This window comes from Aplidium turbinatum, chromosome 11 (assembly GCF_918807975.1).
Source record: "Aplidium turbinatum chromosome 11, kaAplTurb1.1, whole genome shotgun sequence".
NCBI classification, from domain to species: Eukaryota; Metazoa; Chordata; class Ascidiacea; order Aplousobranchia; family Polyclinidae; genus Aplidium; species Aplidium turbinatum.
Window position 1 is genome coordinate 2,246,108 of NC_137482.1, and position 17,886 is coordinate 2,263,993.

The 17,886-nt window shown below is 39.2% G+C and overlaps 1 protein-coding gene across 1 annotated transcript; it reads left to right on the plus strand.

Annotated features, from left to right (window-relative positions):
* Positions 1-5,547: 5,547 nt before the first annotated feature.
* On the plus strand, positions 5,548-10,339 carry LOC145779694 (baculoviral IAP repeat-containing protein 7-like). The gene is made up of 6 exons (XM_082591331.1): positions 5,548-5,674; positions 6,600-6,732; positions 7,202-7,314; positions 7,751-8,456; positions 8,566-8,748; positions 8,859-10,339. Exons 1-6 carry the CDS (start codon positions 5,548-5,550, stop codon positions 9,190-9,192), a joined length of 1,596 nt encoding a protein of 531 aa, XP_082447457.1. The 3' UTR covers positions 9,193-10,339.
* The last annotated feature ends 7,547 nt before the right edge of the window (positions 10,340-17,886 follow it).

Here is a 17,886-nt window from a genome sequence, read left to right on the forward strand (position 1 = left end):
TACTGGAGCATCTGAGCTTTAGGGAGTTAAAGAAATGTATGCTATCAAAGACCATATCTTGGAGTGTTCTTTTTGCACGGATCAAAAATTCCCTGCTGACTCATTTAAAATTTTACGCAAGGTAAATCCCAGTTTGACACCAAAATTCAGGAAGCACTGTTAAGTGTTAACGCCACAACCCAAATTTAAACAAGCAATTATTTGTTGGGGGGCGCGTCCATTCTCTTCAACATTTACTTAATGTGTCACGTTTCCTGTGGTGCAAATTTTTTTGTAGTTATTTATGTAGTTGCCTTTTCCTAATGTAATTTTACCTTCAAGAAGTTGAAATTAATTGCATTTTTTAATTATGTTCAGATTCCTGATGATGGCTTAAAGTTAAGCCGAAAACGTTTGACTGTTAAAACTATTTGCAAATATGTAAAATATATTGTTATAATGCTCAGCCCTATTGTATTGTTGTGTCTTATTCATATCTAACCTCAGTGTTGTACGTTGACGCCGTCAATTTGACGGCGTCATTTGACGGCGTCAACTTTTTGTTGACGCTGAGGCTAGCGCCGTCAATTTATTTTTCAGTTGACGGAAGTGATAGCGCCGTCAACTATTTTGCCGATTTTAAGCGTCAAGTGCTAAGCGTCATTTTTTGTTTTCATGGAAAATCTCGTTTCACAATAAGAGTTTCACCTATAGTTTCACAATGTAAGGGAAGAGGGGCCAATGGTGCCCTTTTAAGGTCATGTAAGCTACTGCACACTTTGCAATATAACAATTTATGCTATTCGCTTTTAGCCTAATTATAATGTTCTATTTTTGCCTCAAAATAATATTCACGACACAAAATTCTCCATCATAGTAAGTTATATTACATCATTAAGTTATAAAATAGCATGATGCCCTTCCGTGCCATTGTTCTTTGTATAGCGGACACTTGTATCATTACTCGATAATGAGCTGATAGCTGAGCATTAGCGCTATATCTTATCTTAAAACTTAAAAAAAAAATTCGCCTTTCAGCAACAAAAGTGCCCTTTCTTCATACTCCTGCCCCTCCAGTCAAAAATCGCTTCGGCGCCCCTGAATATGCGTCCCAAACGCAGCAGATTGTCAGACAAACGTTTTGAAATGCTTGTTTTTCTGCAAGGAAATAACTAATAGGCTGAGCAGCTAATTAGAATACAGTCTCAAACAATAATACCTGCTCTTTATTCATAGCTATTGTTAGCCTGAACTTGGTTGAAATATTTCCGTTTTATGAGACGCTGGCAAAAAATAGCGCTAGAAATCAGCGCTGACGCTGACGCCGTCAAATTATTTCAATGACGCGCACAACACTGTCTAACCTGTAAGCAAAAGGTATATATCGAGAACATACAAAAACTTCATTTTTTGTGGCGGGTTTGGGGGAGGCTTGAGCCCCCTTAGCCCCATGCTGGGTGCGCTACTGGTTTGGCCAAGCGTTTTCTCAAATCGGAATCGCAGAATAGAAGTGGGAAAGTATCGTGACTCATGCCTGACTTTGCAAAAATGCGTCGCCGCCATGTTAAGATGTGTCGACAAGAATTGAAATTGTAGAAATAAATTATTTTTTCAATTGTCAATCAGGGGTTATTTCTTGTGAAACCTTAAGTAATTTAGAAGTTGGAGAGACCAAAAATCAAATGAACAGCAGAAAACTATAAAAACAAACCAAATGATACCGATTGAGATTTAAAGTGTTTTTTTTATCTGTTTTTGTTTTCTTGTTTTATGTTAATAAGCTGTAATTTACGTAATTTTAGTTTAGCAGACCAAATAGCTTCAGAAAATTTAACAATGATGACATTTTTCATGCAGGCTATTTTTTACTTGTGTCAATAATAAAAATAAGAAACATCCTTTGTTCAGTTTATGAGCACATTATTTCTTATCATTTTGTTACCGGTAATATAAAGAATCTTTACTATGAGAACACTTCAGGAAATTTACAACTTCAGGTCAATAATTGTCCGATATGCGAATTACAAAGCAAGCGCTTGCTTTTGTAAATAGTGAAGTGATCTACTCTTGTCCCTAGTCATTACTAGTTGACAGAGATTTAGCCTACGTATACGCCGCAAATTCTACGCCGTAGACTTGCGGCGTAGACTTTTTGTTTACGCTAACGCTTACGGCCACATTTTTTTGGATAGTTGTCGCTTGAGGCTTCGCCGTAAAGTTTTCGCGGTTTTTTAGCGTATAGCGTCAACGTATACTTTTTAATGTCTTCTTTTCGCTACAACACGCCAATACCTTCCAGCGCTGCAGTTGAAAGAATGTGTTCAATGGGCAAAGACATATTGAAACCAAAACGCAGCAAAATGTAAGATGAACACTTTAGATGCTTGTGTTTCTTCGTGGAAATTCAAAATAAAACTTGTTTGTTTCGAGTGGTTTATACCGTGTGAATGTTTGGCACCAAGCAAACAAAATGAGTTTACGCTAGTGTATGCACTGGCGCTGACGCCGCCAACTTTTTTTTACAAGTTACGTCGACGCATACGGCGTATGGTTTTTCGAACGTTTGCGTTTACGCTGACGGCGTCAATATTTTTGTATACGCGTACATCACTGCTAGTTGATAGCGGAAGTACGGTGACTCATGCCTGACTAAGCGCAAATGATCACCGTCTTGTTGAATGAGTCGACAAAACAAAGCTGCACTGTGCGCTTTCACCGCGTGCTACAACGCAGTTTGCCAACACTCACTTGATTAGGGCATTCCGTATCAGTTCAGTTGTTTTTATTTGTAACCATCGTAGCGAAAACAATATTCCTGTTTACCACTGCACAGCTGTTGTTATTAGTCCAAGTAATACACTCCGCCAGTTATTTTTAAACGTTTCGTTCTGTTTTTAGGCTGTTGATATTTTTATTGTTTTTGGTTTTAATCGTTTTTTTTTTTCAAATTCGTCTTTGACCCTTATTCTAGGATACAACCGAAAATTAAAATGACCACTTTGCCGTGTTTTACAATAAAACCAAAAAACTGTTTACGGCTGTCTTGCAACATTTTTAACGTGTTTTAGTACAGTAGCAAACAATATTTTAACTTTAAATGCCATAAACAAAAAGTAACGTCCATGTAATACAAGGCAACTTTAAGCAAAAAGTAATTTCCAGGGTAGGAGGTTTTTGGTCAAAAATTTCAAAAACATTATACCAGAGGTCTTAAAATGTTGTATCCTAAAATCAGGGGTAAAGTTGAAATTACAATTATCCCATTCCCCCTCTCCCTTCTATGTTATCATAAAAAAAAAACAGCCAAGGTTTGATTTTTGCTAGGTTACGTGAAAAATGTTAATCAAACTCTTCAAACTAAAAATAATACCAAATTTAAATTCGTGGTTTATTGCACAAAATTAAAACGTAATCGAACATTCACAAAATTCGTTTTTCATTCTGCAGTTAAAGTTTTGTATTTTTTGTTTTTTTGTTTCAATATTCAAAATGATGTTAAAACCCAATTTTTTAAAGGTTTTTGAGCCATTGTTGCTTCTTGCTTTTACAGTCCGCCCCGATAGCTCAGTTGGTTAGCGCATGACTTCTGGAACGAAGAAACTTCAAGACCAAACGCCTCTGGTTCGACTCTCGGGGTGTGTGCTTGAGCAACGCACGTTAAGGACTGCTCTCCATTCAGCGGCATCTAATAGATGGAATAATTCCCCGGCAACAAGACTTCAACAATCGGAAACTTCACTCTGTCAATCTCGGTGACCGGACCTGCGTCAGTGATTCAAAGCCTCTACAAGTAGCCTATCAAGTATGCGAAACTGCCAGGATTAAGCTCTGCAAGAAGCTTTCACAGTCCGAGGATAAAAATTCAATCAATCAATCTTTGGTTTTGATACAGTAAAAATTCTTTGTCTTAATTTTGCTTGGAATTATATTTTTCCTGTTCAAGGCCATAGCAGGGTTTCCCAAACTGTGGTCCGCGGACCATTGGTGGTCCGTGGCGATATGACGAGAAATTAAAAAGTCACACATATACGTTGTACAGTAACCTACGTACCCTGTCAAGTATCCTGTTCTGTGTGACTAGCCTACATTACCAACAAACCCTTAGCCTAACCTAATACAGAGTTGATTTTCTCCGACGTTACACAACATTTGGAATTGCTTTCTGCACGTTTCAAGAAGTACTTTTTAAAAGAGACATATATTACAAAGACTGATCTGTCAGGACGCGAAGAAGAAGAATTAGCCGAATTATCATCTGATCGAACTTTAATGCTTAGTTTCAATCAAACAGCAATTGCATCTTTCTGATTGAGTGTTGTGGAGGAATACCGATTGCTATCGCAAAAGGCAACTAAAATTTTATTGCCTTTTGCCACGACCTACATGTGTGAGACAGCATTTTCAGCTCTTATACCAACATGAAGACAAAATACAAGTCCAGACTTTTCCCTGGACCCTGTATGGTAGGGCCCCTTCCTAGTTTAAATGAGTGTTGTTATATCTTAACATATTTACTCGCTGGCCAGAAGCCATTCCCCTGGCAGATGTCAACGCGAAGAGCTGCGCAAACGGAATCATACTGCATTGGGTCTCTAGATTCGTAGCTCCCGCGTAATATCATCGGATTGTGGCAAGCAATTCACCTCTGTCCTATGGCACGAGATGGCCACATTCATTCACGAGATGGCCACAAATAACTTCGAGAATTGATGACTTATGCAATAAGAAGCTATCCCATCCGTCCCATTGATGTTGTCAGTTTTTTAAATAAACAAAATTCGGTTTTATTCATTTTTACCTTTGTATTGGGGGTCCGCGAATGAACAGATTCACAGATAGTGGTCCGTGGCCCAAAAAAGTTTGGGAAACCCTGCATAGCCTATATATAATCGGTAGGCACTTTAACATGCAGATTTCTAATAAACCACGAACCAATCAGAAGCTACGTTTTCTATGACGTGAAAAAGAGCGAAAAGAAGATGATGCAAAGCAAATCAAGTGATGGATTTTCTGTCAGCTGGTTGGCTTAGGAGTTAGGGTTAGGGCTAGAAAGTAGTTATTTCATTGACGAGGGTTCGATTCCCACCACAGCTATTGCTCTTTTTTCTTCTGTAATTACCACATAAAGTTCAAAACAAGCATTAACTCTCTGGCTGAGTGCTAGAAAGGTCACAATTGGACGGTAGCCTCTTATAACATGTTCTGATTGGTTGGCGGTTGCATTGTAGCCATTTGCAGTGGCAGAATTTCTATTTGTTAAAATGGCTACCATATAATCAAGTTTCGTTTCATGTTTTACCACAAAAATTTATTTTGAACGGCCCCCTGGAACATTGAACTTTGTTTTGATCAGAAGTCCGTCTTAATGATCCGCCGAAACAAGGCAACAATGGCGTAATATTATTGCCCTTTTTCTTATTTGCTTTCACGTCATTATTCTTACGCACCAACAAGAAACGTCGAGAAGCGGCGTTATAAAACGAGAGAACATTCTTCTCTCGGTGTTTGTTCGTGATGTTACGCCGAGAGCACGTGTTACTTGAAGCGTTTTGATAGTGGAGACGTTAAATGCATTTCGACCAATACAGTAGAATTGAAAGTCATTCTTTAGTAGCTATCGATGCAGAAGGTGATGGGAGATGTCTTGGAACTGTTCGAGATCCACCAGGCCAAAAGAGTGCATACATACCTCCCGGTATATATAGTTACTTTGTTATGAAATTTTAAAAACATCGAAATATTTAAAAATAAGTTATTGCTTTTTTTTCTGACTATCACAGCAAAAATAATAGACATCAACACAGCAAAGGTCTAGAAAAAGGTAGAAGCGACAAAACGCGGACTTTAAGAACGATTTAGGTTTCCAGCTGTTTTTCAACAGCTAGAGCACGTTTTGAGATAGCATTAAATTTAGAAAAACTTAATCATTGTTAAAAGATAGAACGTCAGTAAAAACTTTTCTAGTGGTGCATACCAAAAGATTTTGTAAAATAGTGCTAAATCATAGGCTAAAGCAGGTTAATTTTGAATTCAGATTAAATAAATACGAAAAAGTATCAAATAACAAAGTTTTATTATAAGTTTCATCAATTCACTAACTAAGCCAATGGAAGCAATTTTTTTCGTAAGACGTTGCAACACATCATGTCGTTGCACTGGTTATACAGTAGATTTACGTCAAAAGAATAATAACGGCTCTTCATGTCCGCCCCTATAGCTCAGTTGGTTAGCGCGTGACTTCGTGAACGAAGAAGCTTCAAGATCAAGCGGTGCTGGTTCGAGTCTCGGGGTGTGCGCTTGAGCAACGCATTCTAAGGACTGCTCTCCATTCAGCGGCACCTAATGGATGGAATAATTCTCCGGCAACAACACTTCAACAGAACTTCACTCTGCCAATCTCCGAATCGGAAAACTTCACTTCATCAATCTTGGTAACCGGCCCTGCGTCAAGAGCCTCCACAAGTATGTGAAACTGCCAGGAATAACCTCGAACCATAATAACAAACGGCTGAGTTGTTTTATATGTGCTCTATAAAGCACATGAGCTACTTTCAGGCTGTGTACTCACTGTATCTATCTTCATTTCGTTAAATAATATTAACACGCTTAATGTTTGCTAGGTGACCCAAAAAGAGAAACTTATCGGCTTTCCACCTTTAAAGACTTCCCACAACATGTCAGGGTCAACACTTGCAAGTTGGCAGCCAGTGGGTTTCATTACACTGGCTACAGCGAAAGGGTTAAATGCTTCAGGTTTGTTCATTGAATGTGTTAGTGTTTCTGTCTGTCGTTAAAGTCTGTTTGTTCTTGAAAGCTTAATTTCGTCAAAGTGTCTGTTTGGAAACAATTAAATTAAATGAACTACAAATATAGGCTGTAGCTACTCACCTTGTCAAGACATTTGTGTAAATGCATTCCATTATGTTTGTAGCCAATATAATCAATTTTCTATTTTAATGTATGTGCAAATACGTACAGTGCAACATTGTATGTTACAACAGCAAGTACAATGTCTAGCAACATATCAATTGCGCCAATTTGATGTGATAATGTTGATTGTGACTTCGTAGGTTCTAATGCACTTCAATGACGTAACAACAACGTCACCACTTGTATTCAGTTGTGGACAGATGAGTAGTAGGTAGATATTAACAAAGACTGGAAGCTCCGATTACAATCTCTCTTCCGGTGCAGCACTAGCAATGACATCCCTTGTATTCAGTTGCGGACAGGTTGTAGATTCTTGGGTTATTGGAGATGACCCCGAATCTCGGGATTGGCACAAGGACGATTGTGAGTTCATAAACGGAACGGACAAAACAAACCTCCCGATAAGTAAGTCAGCTTTGTGTTGGATATGATGGTGAGCTACACATTATCGTGACCACTTGATGAAGTGTCAGGTGTCAATTTAATGTTATAAAACTTATAGGCCTATCCCTTTGTGACGTCCAAAAATGAATATTTCTTCATTCAATTATTGTGCTTACAATATTTTTTAACAGTTTTCTTCATTCAAATTGATGATGTTGAGATTTGTTGTGACGTGTCTTCAAGTCATGCGATTGGTTGAAATCATGTCATGTGATCAATTCACATGACACGGTAGCAACACATCAAAAGACGTTATTGTAATTCGATAATGGTTCATTTGAGAAGTCGTTGCTTCAAGATTAAAAACCTACATTATGACGTGAAAGAAAATTTAAACATTTCCATAATTCGTTCTTAGTTTAGTTGTTCCAAATTGACGCATGAATTTCTGTTTCAGTGTCGAGGCTACGTACGCTACAAAGCAATTCAAGGCCATCAGCAAGTACCAAAAGTTCTGGGACTGAGACAAAGCCTTCACAAACTGAAAGTAGTCGCAATCTACCCCGTCCACCAACAGCTGGAGAGGTTGTTACTTCAGGACATCTTTCTCATTTTTCCGGGATCTTAAGATCATCCACTTACCAATCAGCTAGCATCAGCATTCCACGTAGAAGTCCACCACCTAGTGTTGTAGCTTCAGTCAGAGCTAATGAGGTGGATAGAAGTAGAAGACAAGTAGAAACAAATCGTACTCAAGAACAAAACCCCCCTTGGCTTTTTCCTTGTCTCAATCCCATCAATTCTCACATGAGGAACAGAGAAACTCGTCTTCAAACGTTTCTCGATCATTCAACGACTTGGCCGGCACACAGAATTAGAGCCACACCACAGGAGATAGCGGACGCTGGGATGTATTATCTTGGGGAGTGGGATCGTGCAAAGGGTTGGTACTGCAATGGAGGACTTCAGAACTGGGAACGGGATGACAATCCATGTGAAGAACACGCTAAATGGTTTCCGATGTGTAAGTTTGTTCTCCAACAAAAAGGTCCAGAATTTGTTCATCAAATAGTTTCCAGATATCCCAACCTCAAAAGACCGACCCTGCAAAATCCATCTTCTTCAACACGACCGAGTCAAATAGCTGAAACGTCAGGCACAAGGTAGAAAAGTTCTAAATCTTCCTTGTGATGAAAGATTTTACGATGTGATGCTGTAGAGCTTTTTCGGTAGAAATTTTTCAATAAATCCTTGACTTTTGTTTTGTTTCAGGTTCTTTGCTCGGTCTTCTGCTACAACTCGACGAGGGGGCGACACCCTTCAAATTATTGATCCAAGAGAAGAAATGATAAACAAGGAGGAAATTTTTAAAAGAGAAATGGTGGCATCAAAATTTGTTTTTCAAGCAAAGGAAACGGGACTTGAAAATAAAGAAATTAACAAAGCACTAAAGAGGTTTGTATTATTTTTATCGATATGTCTGCTTAATCGAATATTCCAGTCATCAACTTAAGTTTTTGAAATCATAATTTACATTATGTCATAATTTGTCATCCTTGTTTCAGGAAGTACGAATCAAATAATGAAAATTTTTCAAACTTGGAGAGTCTAGTGGATGCAATCATTTCTCTAACAGATGAAGATCACTCCGATACTGACGAGAGTCCAACATCTGAAAGTGAAGGTCCGTCGTCATCAGGAAACCATCATTCTCTTCTGCAGGAGATGAAGCGTTTGGAAGAATCTAGATTATGTAGAGTATGTGGCAAAGAATTGTCATCCGTGGTATTTATTCCTTGTGGACATCTGGTCTGTTGCATCCAGTGCGGGCAAAGTGTAAAACGATGCCCTGTTTGTAAAACATTGATTAAGGAAAAAGTCCGATCATATTTATCATAACTCTGCCATCATATTGATCTATAGTGCTTTAATTTGCACTTGCAAATAATATTGCATAAGGAGCGCAAGGTTTTGTATCAGTTTGTTAGTGTTTCGTTGTTTTAAGTTTTTTTTACACAGATTTATCATCAGGTGTTCAACTGTTTTATTCGCATGAACAACGTACGGGTACAAAAGATTGACATGGCGAGGAGAGCACAACAAACATAGCCAGGTCGAAGACCGGCCTGCCACACCCCGCGGCGGCGGGGAACGGCATGATTTAGAGGTGACGATGCACCCGGAGGGTAAGTCCACCAGATTAGATCGCGGGGGCCAGGATGGAGAGAGACGTTTGTTTATTTGCCTTCCTAATACGAGTCGAGAAAAAGAAACACAATCACATAAAAATCAAATTATAGCAATAGAAAGGTCTGGCAGAACCGAACAATCTTGCGGTTAACCAGTCAAGGTGCTGCCTGACATCAGGCTTCATGCATTGCAGCGTCAGGCATTACAACTTTTACATTAGCTGAATCAATAAGCAGCATGATTGAACAGTAGCATCGAAATCGAAATGAAACATATGAGGTTTTGTAGGAAACTGAATCAAGACCAGCTAGGAAAACATGAGCATATAATGAATCATATAGGGTAGGAACACAAATTACACAAATACGAGGTTACATGTAGATAAAATAATTTAACTAAACAAGTATATTTAATAAGAATATAACAAGGTAATTTTATAAAGGTTTTTATACAAAGCAAGGTGTTTGCTTTTTATGTATTCATCCAATTCACTCCACAATTTAGTACCCCGATGTGCCAAAAGATTGTGTGCCACGGATTTGTTTATTTGTGGAAGAAAATACTTCATTTTATTTAATTGTCGAGTGTTGTGCGAGTGAATATTATCAAGCTTTATAAAACGATCTTGCAATACAGGTAGTAGATTATTATTGGAAACTTTATGCATAAATTTGGCAATTTCGAGTTTGTAAATATCTTCTCGTTATATATTTAAAGATTTGTATAAGTTAGTGACGTGACTGAATTTTGTACTTCTAGTGATTGCGCGAATAATAATTGTCGTAAAATTGCGTTATTATTGCGTTACTATTATTGCTACTGTGTTTCCTTTACTTTGCTTCTGGCTAGTTGGTTGCTGCGTGACTCTGCTTACTCGATGAGTTGCCACTTACATTGTAGTGCAGTGGCTGGGAAGCGTTGCATGCTGTGTAGTGTGAGCGTACCTTTTGTTATTGTTCTATTTATGTTCCATAGAGTTAAGTTTGCAACCAGTTTATTAAAGCCTTACAAAGGTTAACTTAAACTAATGTATTTTAGTACAGTCTGACGTCTACTTCCTTGATTAGCGTTTTACTTGCCGTACCCCATATAGTAATATCGTATTGAACACGACTATATACTAAACCAGCGTGGTCCAACTACAGGCCCGCGGGCCCCATGCGGCCCGCAGGTAGAATTTTTGCGGCCGGCGAGCTTTCACAGTATTGATTTAATTTGTAGGCTATTTATATTACAGAAAGTAATTTCAATTAGAACAAGTATAGCATTTGGATAAAAAGTGTCAAAAATTTAATTCAAAGTTGTAGACAGCAGGGCCTATATAACCTACTGTTTCAACCTAGTGACATAGTGTTCCGGACGTTTTTGTTTCCTTTAAATATTCATTTCTTTGGTCTTCGGAAGGAAATACTATCATTTCTTCAAACAGAACAATTGGGTGAAACACAAATGTACGAAACTCAGTTATGCGACAAAAACTTCCTGTGCAATCTTGCTTTCCTTACAGACAAGACAATGCACTTCAATATGTTAAACCTAAATTTGCAGGGCGAAAGCAACTATTTCATTGATGATGAACTGTTTTATTTTGGTCAACGACGCACGAGTACAAAATAATTGACACGGCGAGAAGAACACAATAAACATAGCCAGGTCAGAGACTTTAAAGAACCGGCCTGCCACGCCCCGTGGAGGCGGGGAGCGGCGTGATTATGGGGTGGCGATGCACCCGGAAGGGAAATCCACCAGCTTAGGTCGCGGGGGCCAGGCTGGGGAGTCTAGGTACCTGTGGAAGGAAAGTGTGGATCGAGATTTTTGTGCGACTCGTCCGCAAAAGTTAGAATGGCGGAACGGGCCAGGGGGACGGGATTTGCTTTCTGCAAACGCAAAAAGGTCAGCTCACGACGGGCCGGGCGACAGAAGTTTTATAAAGCCAGGCAGCGCCCACGTCTCCATCACGTGACCGTAACACAGGTACGTTTGACTCCTATACCCGGTCTGCCCGTAGGCAGAGCGGATAAACTTTGGGGTCTCCCACGAGGAAGAGAAGCTTAGCTACAAGGACGATTTGAATACTCGTGGGAGACGAAAATTATTTAAAATCTGGAGCAAAGGCTCAATTAATTGGTGTAAAAAAAAAGATGGTAAGTGGGAATATATTGTATGCTTTACCTACCGAAAAAGTGTTGACGTTGAACCAACGAGCACGGATGTGCACTGGCCAGACGTTGAGGCAGGTTCGCCCAGATGGGTCGGGGGGACTAGCGATCGAAGCGTAGATATGACTAGGCTACGTTACCAGGAAAAATATATAATAGTGGGATGAAACTTTGGAGGTTGCATCGAGTTGATCGGGAAATCATGATTATCGATGAGTTAAAAGCAACGCGAGGTTGATCCGAGCGGGAAAGAGCAGCATATCGGGAGAAGGTAGTGTGTGATAATCTAAAATATTGAAATATGAAAATACAGATCCAGTGTTGTTAATGATATTACGTCATTGATGATGATATGAGTCCATTCACGATATGCAATATATACTTAATTCATATATTGCTATTTTATTTTATTGATGATGATTGTATTCTTCATTGAGCTGCAGCATGCTGATGAAACGACAATTGTTTACAGGTAAATTGATAATGAAACAATGGATTTAACATACTATGACGTCACACAATTACTGGCGGGTTTTGAGGTTTGCTGTCTTGCGCGCTCGGATGCTTACTGCAGAGCTTCTGCTGTTGGGGAATTGAGCTTCTGATCGCTGGAATCGTCTTTTCTATGACGTAGCCCCTCCACGAGTGAGCCCGGCGTTCCAAGCTTTCCAGACACGGAGGGAACCTTCGATTGAGAGGGAGGCCACTTTTCTAGCCACCTCTGCTACCCCACGAGCAGGAACACCCAAGGCCGTCAAAGCCCGAGAGCTCAACGGAGCATAGCTCCCGAGGGAGCCTACGACGAACGGAAGTGACAGGACGTCCCTGCAAGGGCGCTTCCTGTCTTCCAATATGTTTACACATAACTCGCCGTACTTGTCGTGTTTCCTGTCGGCGGCTTTTCGAAGGGAATCCGCGCCGTAATCGAACGGGCAAGTGACGTCACATACAACCGTGACACCGTCAGGGCGTTGCAGGACAATGTCAGGGCGCAGATCAGCACCGCCCGCTTCCACGTGTTGTGGAACCGTACTATCTATGGTAAGCAAGGGTTGCCATTCGGCAGGTACATGCTTCACGATCTCCCACAATACCGAATTGTGTCGTTCCGTGACAACAGGCATCACGGTAGGGCAGTGATTCAATATATGAGGGAGAGTCTACGTTGAAGCTTTCCAGAGGAAACTACGTCTTTTTGCTATATGCTTGAAAAATAACGATCTTTACAATTTGATTCGTTGCATGCACTTGTGGTATGATTATGAAGTGGAATGCTCCCGGTTTGTGAAAGATATTAAGGATTTATCTTGTAAATCTGAGAATAGATTTAAAGACTTTGACAGATTAAAACCTAATCTTTATTTGTATAACAATCCTATGGATGTTAATGTGGAAACACAGCTACCAGAACTTCAGCTCGAACTCTGCGAGCTTCAGTGCAACCAATTCTTGCTGTCAAGGAAAAATGAAACCTCAGAGTGCTTCTGGAAATTAGTCAGCAATTAAGGATAGATTTCCCAAACTGAAAAAATTTGCATTAAAAATGCACTCAATGTTTGGAAGCACATACATGTGTGAGAGTACATTTTCTAGAATGAAGCAAGTCAAGTCCAAAAACAGAAATCGAATGATAGACGAAACACTGGAAGATAGTCTCCTACTTGCTACCACTAGCCTAACATTGAAATTGATGTCGAAACGATAGTATCAGAGAAACTTCGACCACAGGCATCTCACTGATAGAGATTTGCAATAAAGTTCTATTTGCTATAGTTTAACAATTTCGATTACTCACTCACTATCGTTTTATTGGAAGAGGCCCGCAAGTTGTCACGTTTTTGTAAAGTGGACCGTAAGTCAAAAGTAGTTGGACCACCCTGTCATAGACAATCGATAGACAAGAAAGTAGGCTAATTAGGATTGATTAGTGTTTTTCAACCCAATTATTTTGTTGCCTATCAATTGTCTACTCTATGGTACAACAAAATAACTTCTCTTCTAAGTAACCGACAAAACGTAATTTTCAGCTTTATGCAATAACAGGAGACTGCCATGGACTTCTTAATAAAAGAAGTCCATGAGACTGCCGTAGACAGACATAGATCACACCACACACAGATGATAGAACGAAGGGTAATTGGGTTTCAATAGTGTCATTGAAACCAATTGATTTGTTTTGCTTCTATCTATAGTACAGTACAGCAAAATTTCTTCTTTACAAAATAACTAATAAACGGTGACAGCTTTATTCTATCAATCCTGTGCGGTATCTAAAGGTTTGGAAAAATTGAAAAAGGGTAGTAATCGGGTAACCTACAAATTAATTGTTTTTTATTGTAGCTTTATGTCAACTTTTATCATGAACTTTAAAACTACGTTGAAATTTCTTCTGTTGGTGAAACCATATGGTAATTTCTTTGTTTTTGTTAGTAGAAACTATTCCCAGAAAGAAAATTCTGTCATTTTTACATTGCTTTAACGTCTGAAGACGTTACATCAATGTAGAGAAAGGACGAATTTTGTTTTTGGGATAATCTCTGCTTCGCTTGTACTCATTGTTTGACCACCTCTTTCACGTAATAGTTTCTGTCCAATTATATTTTCTTTTTGTTTATTTTGTTTTTGTTACTTACGACGACGGCGAAAGTAAACAGTCTGATAAAAATCTACAATAAAAGATGTACTATAACTTAGCGCTATTTATATTTGCATTTTAGTGAGTATCCTGCATGATTAGTCAAAAACGTGCTGCAGTGCAAATGAAATGGTTTTTGGTTTTTGTTAGACTCTGTCGTGAAAATCAATAATTTAAAAATCAACAAGTTTGCAAATTAGAAATCTCAGATAATTTCGATAGTTGTTACGAGAGTAGGGGCTCAATGCGATCCTACAATCCCTCCTCTTCCTGCCTCAACCATGCTTGCAATCGTGTCTGGTATTTTTATTTATTGCGTATGACTTGATTAAGTGAGTTGGGATAAAAGCTGAAATTTTGTACCCATTTAATTCTTAACGATTTAACTTAAATCCAAATCACACATTCCTCTAGTTTACTTTACTAAAATACAGAACCCAACACAAAGGCAAAATTGTGACCAGAAAAAACGGCTTCCGGCACGCAGCAAAAAGCGACAATCAGTTGTGAAATCTCTTTGCAGCCAGGCAAGCCACATCACGCAGAACACCAAAACAATGCAAATTCAATGTCAACAAAATTTCATCACAATTTCAATTCTAAACAAGAGGGCAATTGACCCGCCGGAACAGATAGTATTGCAAGCTACTCCTCGCACATCGAAATGTTTACATGCGATTGTAAGCCAAAACCACACAAACAAAAATGTCAATATTGTTATCAAAAAAGTCACTGATGTTGAATCTCCTTTTTACCCACCTACAATCCTACATTCCTATCGACTTTTCTTCGCATGTTCTTGTAGCCTACTTGTAAGCCTACTGCTTCAAGCACCTCATCAGCCGGCATTTGCTACCATGACTATGTCATGCTGCCTAGTCGTTTCAACCATTTTAATGCTTTTTTATCGTACGGTATTATACTACCATGTACGTACCTTACTTATTGGGCTACATATATCTCGCAGATGCTACTCTGTATCGCTTTTTGCAGATGCGCCTCTCACCACATGGTTGTTGTGAGACCGGATGCGAGAGACCTTCATTGACTGACAGCACTACGACGGATGACACGACAGAATTCTTAATGTTTTTCGCCACCACACTGTAGCCCTCATCAACTTACCTACACGCAGTGATGGGCATTATCGGCGATAATTTATCGGCGATAATTATCGGCGATAAATTTTTATCGCTTATCGTTATCGCTTAATTATTTTTTCAGTTATCGTTTATCGTTATCGCCAAAGGCAATATTTGATTATCACCGATAATTAATCGCCGATAAATCTTAAGTGGAAATAAGACCATGAAAAGTAATATTTTTACTAACCACCTAGTTCATGAAACTAAAATTAAAACCAGTTCTTCTTCAGTGCCTGAAGTGTGTGTGCACAGGTCGTTGTCATGGGAGGGGCACGCCCCCTGCAGCGACGGCCCTGACAACACAATAATTTTTAGAGTTGCAAATTGCAATGCAATGAAATGCATGCAACAAGTCTCTTGTTGTTTTGCTGCAATCGGCAATCGCGAGTGAATTTTACAATTAAAATGTAAGCGCACAGGCGACACAGCTTCCTTTGAAGCGAAGCGAAAGAAATTGGCAAGTGGTCTATGAAAGTGTCGCAATACGAGGCCGTTTTTACATCGGAAACATGGTCTTTCGCGCGACCATCACTGAAACAAGTCATTGCAGAATATGATATTGCTTGAAGAATTTGACATGCAGACCGACATCACACTTTTTGCATCTTGTAGTAGTTTTTGCATGACAATAGGCGCATCGAGTTGCGTGGTAAAATTATGCTAAATACAGTATAACCTTTCTCATTTACCTATGCTGCATAGCCGAGTGGTGAGAGCGCTGGAACGGCAATCGAAAGGGCAGGACAATGTCTTTCGCAGGACACTTAAAGGCATACCTGAAGGTGGACATGAAGATTGGCCTCCTTGCCTTCCCGTCCACTAAATCTAAATCTTCAACCACCGGGCGTAAGCCTGGATACGAAGACGATTTACCTATGCGACATAGCCAACGCTCAATCAAATATTTTTATTCCCACTAATGATACAGTGCCTATATTGTAATTCTTATCTCAACAACTCAGCGTTCTGCCATTGCTTTAATGATGGTGTTCACAAAGAAAACAGAAAATTTTATCTGAAATTATCAGTAAATTACGATAATTATGTTATTGTTCTTGAACAAGCACGACTAGTTTGACAAGCTTGATGGATTTCACAGTATGCACATTTTTACTACCAATAACGCTTAAGATTACTGATAAATTTTCAAGCATTTTGCGTTTTTTGGAATTTTTTCAAATGTTGCTGACTTTGCTGTAAACAGCCCGTAGAAAGCAAAATACAAAGTTTGGAATTTTTTATGGTATTTTGATTTGATTTAATTATTTTGCCTACTGCACGTAAGCGGCAGTGTAACTCAATTGATAAAAGCATCCAGCTGGTATCTGAAGGTATAATTATAAGCACGGCGGTTACCTCAGTGGTTTGATTCTGGATCAAGAGGTTGAAGATTCTATACCTACTGCCGCTGTTGCGATTCTATTCATGCATAACTTACAAAAAGTTTTGTCCCTTTACACTTACAGTATATTATGTTCGATTTTTCGTCATGTTGATGAAAACAGTTCGTACTGCATGGGATGGGGCAGCGCTAATCAAGAAAAAAAAATTATCGTTATCGGACATTATCGGCGATAATTTATCGTTTATCGTTATCGCTTAACTTTTTTTTGATTTATCGTTTATCGTTATCGCTTTAGGCATTTTTCGTTTATAGATTATCGTTATCGCTTAACTGAAAAATGAGTTATCGCGCCCAACACTGCCTACACGAGAGATGCCTTTACCTTTAAGAAGACGACGTCAACTCGGCTAACCTCATAGCCGCTGATATGCACCGAAGCTGCATCATCATCTTTCAACGTCAACCACATCAGTGCCGCTACTCGCGCCACTCTGACGTGCACCATAGCTGCACTGTCATCCAGCATTCATCTGCTGACGACGTATGTTTTACAGCTTGCGACTTTACAAGCTGACCACTCATTCATGTCGTGCTCATCATCCCTCAACAAACATAAACTGAACTGCTCATCAGCACTCTTGTTATAGCTTCGTCCCGAACTCGACATGCTTGAACTCTATAGACCAGACATGGCCAATTGGCGGATCGCGATCCGGTTCCGGATCTTTTCAACTTTTTTTGTAGATCTGTCAAGTTGTCTCTGAAAAAAAATTCAAAGTAACCTATTTATTTCAAAATTTGCTTAATTTTTTTTTTTAGTCTATAAGGCCTATTTTTAAGGCTTATATCAGGGTAACCTGTAAGAATCGCTGTAAGTAGCAGGAAACCACGTTTCGATAGTATTGTGAAATCAAAGCCCATTCATCATTTTTCTCACTAATACCAGGCCTGTTTATTACAGCACACGCTTTGTTTTAGATGTACACAAATAATTGCATGTTTTTTGTATGATGGCCTACAAAAGGAAAAATGCACATCTTCAGCTCATTGTGGATCTTTAAGTTGTCAGATTTGGCGGTAGTGGATCATGGCCAAAATTATTTGGCCATCCCTGCTATA